Raw genomic sequence first — 7,525 nt, 5'->3', positions numbered from 1 at the left:
AGTCTAATGAACTTCAAGGATTCCGACACTTTATTCAGAACAGAAACCCTTCTAATGCTGAGGGAGATAGTTTTATTAAAGATTTCTGGACAGATCAATTTTGCTGTATATCCCAGGATATTGTTCTGGACCGTTTTGTATTGGGTAATTACTCTGGGAGAGCTTATTCACCTCCCTGCACTGGAGAGGAGAAACTAGAGAGCCTTCCTGAGCATGTCTTCCCAAAGAGTGTAACAGGCCACAGCTACAGCTTTTACAATAGTGTCTATATTGTGGCTCATGCCTTACATGCCATGATTTCATCCAGATCCAGAAGCAAAGCAGGGATGAAGAGAGAAAGATGGAAGCTTCATAATCATCAGCCATGGCAGGTAAGAGAATCCAAACGTGAATCAGGGACTGGTTGTTCTGCTTTTATTATTAATTCCATTGATGTTTAACTGTATATGTGAAGTCATATTGGTTTGTGAAAGAGAAATGAAGAGAGGGGAATGTGAAAGGGCACATGAGAAAGAGTTGATGGACGGCCATCCTGACTCAGCCACAGACACACTGACCAGATATTTGGAATCTCTGGCTAGATGGTTGTGTGGGAGCTGGTTGAAGTTAAATCCTTCAAAGACAGAGGTCCTTTGTCTGGGTCAGGATGACATGGAGTAGAGGGCCAACTCCCATCTTTTGAGCGGGCGCAATAAGTGCCAGCGCCTTCTGTCAAGAGTCTGGGTGTAACCTTCAATGTCTCCCTCTCTATTGAGGCGCAGGTTGCAGCTACAGCAAAGGCGGCATTTTTCCACCTTAGTCGTGCTATGCAGCTAGTCCCTTACCTTTCCTGCCCCAATCTTGCCACTGTGATCCATGTGATGGCCACCTCCAGGCTCTATTAGTGTAATTCGCTCTATGCGGGGCTGCCTGTGAAGCTGACCCAGAAACTCCAGCAGGTCTGAATGCCGCGGCGAGGTTCCTTACGGGGTCCTTGCCATGGGATCATGTTCATTCAGTGCTACACCAGCTGCACTGGCTCCTGGTGGAGTACAGGGTCAGGTTTACGGTGCTGGTTTTAACCTTCAAACCCCTATACAGCCTAGGACCCTCTTGCTTATGGGACCACCTCCCCTGGTATGCTCCACGGAGAACCTTACGGTCTGCAAAACAATAACACCTTGGAGGTCCTGGGTCTCAAGGAGGTTAGACTTGCCTCTACCTTTTCGGCCCTAGCCCCAGCCTGGTGGAATGCTCTGTCACAGGGGACCATGGTCCTGTAGGACTTGACATCTTTCTGCAGTGCCTGAAAGACAGAACTGTTCCGCCAGGCCTTTGGTCGAAGCCCAGTCTGACCCCCCCCCCTCTTTATTACAAGACCCTGTATGAAAGTAGCTTCTCTAACTCTTCTCACCGGGTCATATAAGACCAACACAAATAGCTGGGCCTGGTGAGCACTTAATGTTTCCAACGCCTATAATTATAATTCGTGGGTTGCCATCTGATTTTATTCTGATTTTAATCTGTATTTCAATTGATTGTTCTTTTGCTTTAATGTATCATATATCCTGATTTTAGCCGTCTTGAGCCCGGTTCTGGCTGGGGAGGGCAGCATATAAATAAAATTTACTACTACTACTACTAGTACATTGCTTTCTTGAATCCCCTCATGGGAAAAGGCTGGGTATAAATTAATTTAATAATAATAATAATAATAATAATAATAATAATAATAATAATAATAATAATTCTAGTCTTTGTTTTTGTCATTGTAATTGGTTTATACCTCTAAGCCTGTTTGAATTTTTGCAAAAGCCTTTGACCATAAATAATAAAAGTCTGACATGAATCTACCTTTAGTAACATTATCTCCATCAAGAGGGCATTATCCACCACAGTGGCCTTTATTGAAAGGTTTTGGGAGGTTTCTTTTGGTTTGGCAGAACCATTCTCTTAAATAGCTCCTTTTTCTGTTTTTGTTCCAGCTCTACCATTTTTTGAAAGCTGTGTCATTTAACAACAGTGTTGGGGAGAAGGTTTCCTTTGACCAGAATGGGGAGCTCATTCAAAAGTATGACATTATCAATTTGGTCACATATCCAAACCAATCTTTCAAGAGAGTGAAAGTTGGAATAATGGATCCCCGAGCTCCTCCTGACAAACTCTTGAGCATCAATGAGGATGCCATCGTGTGGCACAGCTGGTTTAATCAGGTAGGACTTCAATGCAGATATTTGGGGAAGTGTCCCAGTTCTCAATGAGGGTGAGTCTTTTGTTCTAAGCCCAACCCTCTGCAAAATTTTGTCCTTGCCCGTTGCTCATTCTCCAACCATCCCAACCCTCTAAGGAGAGATTTCATGCATGAAAATTTTACTCTTATTCAATCAAAAATAAAAAGCAGCCCTATGCAGACTTATTCCAGTGAGTCAGAGGACATAGTTTGTGCTTTAGAATGTTTATATTTGTAACAGAAATATACAGGATGTATAGGGCTTTATAATTTTTGACAGAAATTACTTTGCAAAAATGTCTATATTATGCCTCGGCCCAGTATACCTGAAGGAGCGTCTCCACCCCCATCATTCTGCCCCGACACTGAGGTCCAGCTCCGAGGGCCTTCTGGCAGTTCCCTCACTGTGAGAAACAAAGCTATAGGGAACCAGGCAGAGGGCCTTCTCAGTAGTGGCACCCACCCTGTAGAACGCCCTCCCATCAGATGTCAAAGAGATAAACAACTATCTGACATTTAGAAGACATCTGAAGGCAGCCCTGTTTAGGGAAGTTTTCAATGTGTGACATTTTAATGTATTTTTAAACTTTGTTGTAAGCCAGCCAAATGGGCAGGGTACAAATAATAAATTATGATGATGGTGGTGGTGGTGGTGTCAGGGAGTTTCAGGCACTGATGAATGTGCAGTGGGGGAAGTGGGGCTGGAGTCTGATTGGGAAGGAAGGGCAGCCAAGAGGCAAGAGGCAGAAGAAGCTGCAGAGCTGGATGGTGAAGGACTGGAGGAAGTGGAGGAAGAAAAAGGTTAGGAAAGTAAAGAGCCAGGTGCTTCCCTACCCTCTCCTGTATCACTGTTTGTCAGAACTAGGAGAGAATTGAAGCTGGAAGAGCAGAAACATCTACCATACAAGTGTCGTCTCCAGCTGTGTGCATGCAGCCCGTAAATGAAAGTTACTGAAGCTGGTGAATGGGGTGAGGCCCCCTGTTGCTGCAACTGAGCCATCATCAAGGTGTATTTGGGCACTGTAAGTGTCAGCTTAGCCAAGTGCAATCTGTACTTGTTAGGACGGTGAGCACTCCTGACAGCTGATTGCATACAAGCATCGCTAAATGAGGAGAAATTCAAACTAAAAGGCTCGCGAATTTTCATGGAGATTTTTTAATAAAAAAAGCATATACAATTTTGGATAACTACATTTTACACAGAAAAGAAAGAGAAATGGAGTTAAATCAGGCACACCAGGTTTCACTCAACATTGGGGGGTTGTCAGCGAGTGTGATATCACATGCACAGCATGGGTTTGCCACAGCTGCGGTTACACCCGACACGGCCTGCCACACCCTCTAAATGGCCATTCAGAGCCTATTGCAGCAACAGGCAGGCCCAACAGAGGTCCAAAGGAACCCGTTACAGCTGTGGCAGAGCCTGATGGCACCTGCCTGGCTCCAGAATATTGAGGGGGCCCACCCCATGATTGATTTTTTTAAGGGTCCTTAACCTCTCCGGGGCCCCCATAGATTGCATGCCTGAGAGAAACTGACATTGAGAGAATCACTCAACATGAAAGTGTTACAGATGCAGTATGGATATGGAAAAACCAAATTATGAGAATTGATGTTTATGCGTTTTAAGTGTCAGGAATGAGCCAGCTCCCAGTGAAGGTTTGCAGTGAACCGAAGAAAGCAGCCGGGAACACAGCAGAGAGAGCTAACTTCCTTGGAATGCCAGTTGATAAGGGAATGACTGAGAGCGGGCTGGTACCCAACCAAAACTCTCAGGAAGTGCAATCAGGCAAGAAAAGGGACGGAAGTAGTATGTCAGACTGGGAAGAGGTTGGAGCTGATTTAATCCGTTCTAAGAATCAGCTAAGGGGAGGGCTGTTAGACAAGAAATAAAGCAAGAGATGCAAGGTTCAAAAAATTCTTATCTTCTGTAGAAACTGCAAGCAGTCTTCAGAAGGGTCATCCTGATTGTTGATGCTGGATGTTACAGCTGTCTGGAGCTATCTGTTTGTTTTTTTGCAATAAATCCTCCTTTTTAATTGACAATGATTACTGTGTTATCAAGCCAGGAACTTGGAGGCATGACAATAAGCAGCAGTTAAAGTGGAGGGAAGGGAAGGGCATATGACTAAAGGACTGTGTATGAGGAAAATGGCCAGAAAACACAATGAGATTCCAAGATGACTCTCCTGAAGATCAACATCTCCCCCTTTCATTTCCTGATAGACACAGCCTGTTGCTTTGTGTAATCCCAAGTGCCCAACCGGTTATATGAAGAAAAGCAAGGAGGGGGAGTCCTTCTGCTGCTATGATTGCATTGTATGCCCCAAAGGGTGGATATCTGATCATGAAGGTGAGAGTTTCAGCATACAGATACAAGAAGAATGTCTGTACTTCACAGCCCAATACGAGGAAGAATAATGGGCATATCATACCAATGCAATTAATGAGTACTATGTGGACAATGGCAGTTTATGCGTCCAGCTCTGCAATGTTAGGTGACTTTCATATTTCAAATGAGATTTGGTAGTGTCTATGAATCTGTGTGTCTGTGAACCTTTGCATCTAGAGCCATCTAGCACAGCAGCCCACTCTGAGCTAGAGGGAGCCCTGGCTTATGATGTGTCTCAGCACCAAGTATAAAAGTGTCAAGGAAGGTGAAGCAGACCTCTCAGTTCAGCAGGAGAAAAAGGAAGCCAGGTCATCCGATTCTGCCTATTCTTTCCTTGACCTATGGAAAAAACAAACCTTCAATAAAAGTTTGTGAACTAAAGCCTGTGGACATCCAATGAAGCTGAATATTATCAAATTCAGGACAGATAAAGGAAGGCAGTTCTGTGCACAGTGCATAGCTAAATTATGGAAGCTTCTGCCATAGGAGACAGAGATTTCCTCCAACTTGGATTGCTTTAAGAGCCTTGACAAATTAAAGGAGAGGGCCATCAGTGGCTACTAGGCATGATGGATATGCCTCCATGGTCAGCAGCAGGAATGCTTCCTAATATCATTTGCTGGAAACCACAGTGGGCGGTAGAGTAGTTTTCTCTTTGGGTCCTGCTTCTGGGTTTCCTACAGGCATCAGGCTGGTCACTGTGAGAAGCAGACAATGACCAGAAGGGCAACTGGCCTGATCCCAAAGGCTTTTCTTATGTTCCTGTGTTCTTGTTTGTGGAGGAGAAGCCGTCTTGAGCAAATCTGGACAGTATGCAAATATGTTATTTCTTCATTTAGTAGTTAAATATCTTAATGCTTGACCCCCCCAGTGTTAGAGAGAGTTCCCAGATGAGACTCACTGGTATTTCTTCCACATTTTCAACTTCCAAACTGAATGACAGTCTGCAGCGTGTTTAGCACATTTTGAACTGTTCCTTTTCTCACCTTTAATTTCCACTCCTTTCCTCAACGTAGTTCAATGTGTGTTCAAGCCTAACACCTACAGTGAGGTTTTTGCAGTCTAAGTGGCTATAGTTCCAGTTCCTGGCTTGTTTCCCCCACTGATCCCTAAAAGCATGAGAGTTTGTTTGTTTTTGTAAAATAGTAATAACAACCCAGCTTTGCTTCACACAAAGCAGTATTACTAATAAAATTGAATTTATTTATCACCCAACCACGTTGAGGCACCCATAACATTTGCAGCACATGTGATAGCCTGGAAATATGTGCTAATGTCCATACAAGAACTACATAATACAATACATTATGGGGAGAAAGATGAAGATACGATCTGGTTTAATGTTCTGTGAAATTACCTTGTTATTTCTATATTTTAATGAGCCCACGATATTTTAGCCCTTGAATGTAACACCACATTTCGCACCATAAAAATAGAATTGAATATATGAGTGAGTACACAAGTAAGGAGAATATTTCCTTTTTCAGTTATTACATATTGTAGGAAAAATGTAAAGGTAAAGGACTCCTGGATGGTTAAGTTCATTCAAATTTGACTATGGGGTGCGTCACTCAACTCCGCTTTCAGGTTAAGAGAACTGGTGTTTGTCCACAGACAGCTTTCTGGGTCAGGTGACAAGCATGACTAAACTGCTTCTGGTACAACAGGACACAGAGACGGAAGCCAGAGAGCGCAGAAATGTTGTTTACGTTCCCACTACAGCAGTACTTATTAATCTACTCACACTGCTATGCTTTCAAACTGTTAGGTGGGCAGGAGCTAGGACAAAGCAATGAGAGCTCACACGCTGGTGTGGATTCAATCTGCCGACCTTGCAATCGGCAAGCTTGAGAGGCTCAGTGGTTGAGACCACAGTGCCACCTGCAGTGTAGATGACTGAGAACAACAGCTATAGCAAATTTGTGTGACTTATTCATTATTATGTTCTTGCTACCACAGAAGCAAAAGGTTAAAAATAATTCTACTGATATTTTTTGTTTTTTTAATTTCAGATATGCCTGTATGTTCCAAATGTCCAGATGATCAATATGCAAACAAGGGCCAGAATGCTTGTATTACCAAGACTAAAACCTTCTTATCTTATGAAGAACCTTTGGGTATCAGTTTAACGATTTCTGCTGTTTCATTTTCCATTATCACAGTTTTGATGCTAAGAATATTTTGGAAGCACCATGAGACTCCCATAGTTAAAGCCAACAACAGGGACCTGACCTACACTCTCCTCATCTCCCTCCTGCTCTGCTTCCTTTCTGCACTTCTATTTATTGGCAGACCTGACAAGGTGACATGTTTTCTGCGCCAAACTGCCTTTGGCCTTGTGTTCACAATGGCTGTGTCTTCTGTGCTGGCCAAAACCATCACAGTGGTTCTCGTTTTCATGGCCACACAGCCTGGATCCAGGATGAAGAAGTGGGTGGGAAAAAGCCTGGCCAGCTCCATTGTCCTTTCTTGCTCCATTCTTCAAGCGGGCATCTGCCTGGTGTGGCTTTCCACCTCTCCTCCATTCCCAGATACTGATGCTCAGTCAATGACTGAGGAGATTGTACTGCAATGTAACGAGTCATCCCCAATCATGTTTTACTGTGTCCTGAGCTACATGGGCTTGCTAGCCATGGCCAGCTTCACTGTAGCTTTCTTTGCCCGGAATTTGCCTGACAGTTTCAACGAAGCCAAGTTCATCACTTTCAGCATGTTGGTGTTTTGCAGTGTTTGGTTGTCCTTTGTTCCAACTTACTTGAGCACCAAAGGGAAATACATGGTGGCTGTGGAGATCTTCTCCATCTTAGCCTCCAGTGCTGGGTTGCTGACTTGTATCTTCTTCCCCAAATGCTACATTATCTTGTTGAGGCCTGAGCTGAACAAAAGGGAGCAGTTAACCAGGAGAGGAAAACACTGAAGAACAT

The 7,525-nt window shown here is 43.8% G+C and overlaps 1 protein-coding gene across 1 annotated transcript; it reads left to right on the top strand.

Annotated features, from left to right (window-relative positions):
• Positions 1-313: 313 nt before the first annotated feature.
• On the top strand, positions 314-6,984 carry LOC310691110 (vomeronasal type-2 receptor 116-like). The gene is made up of 3 exons (XM_083470713.1): positions 314-371; positions 1,965-2,192; positions 6,614-6,984. The coding sequence occupies exons 1-3, from the start codon at positions 327-329 to the stop codon at positions 6,728-6,730; spliced, it is 390 nt and encodes a 129-aa protein (XP_083326839.1). The 5' UTR covers positions 314-326; the 3' UTR covers positions 6,731-6,984.
• Positions 6,985-7,525: the final 541 nt, after the last annotated feature.

Source organism: Podarcis liolepis, assembly GCF_965112155.1.
Source record: "Podarcis liolepis genome assembly, chromosome: 13".
NCBI classification, from domain to species: Eukaryota; Metazoa; Chordata; class Lepidosauria; order Squamata; family Lacertidae; genus Podarcis; species Podarcis liolepis.
The sequence above is the reverse complement of the archived record's forward strand: the minus strand, read 5'-3'. Positions and strand labels throughout refer to the sequence as shown.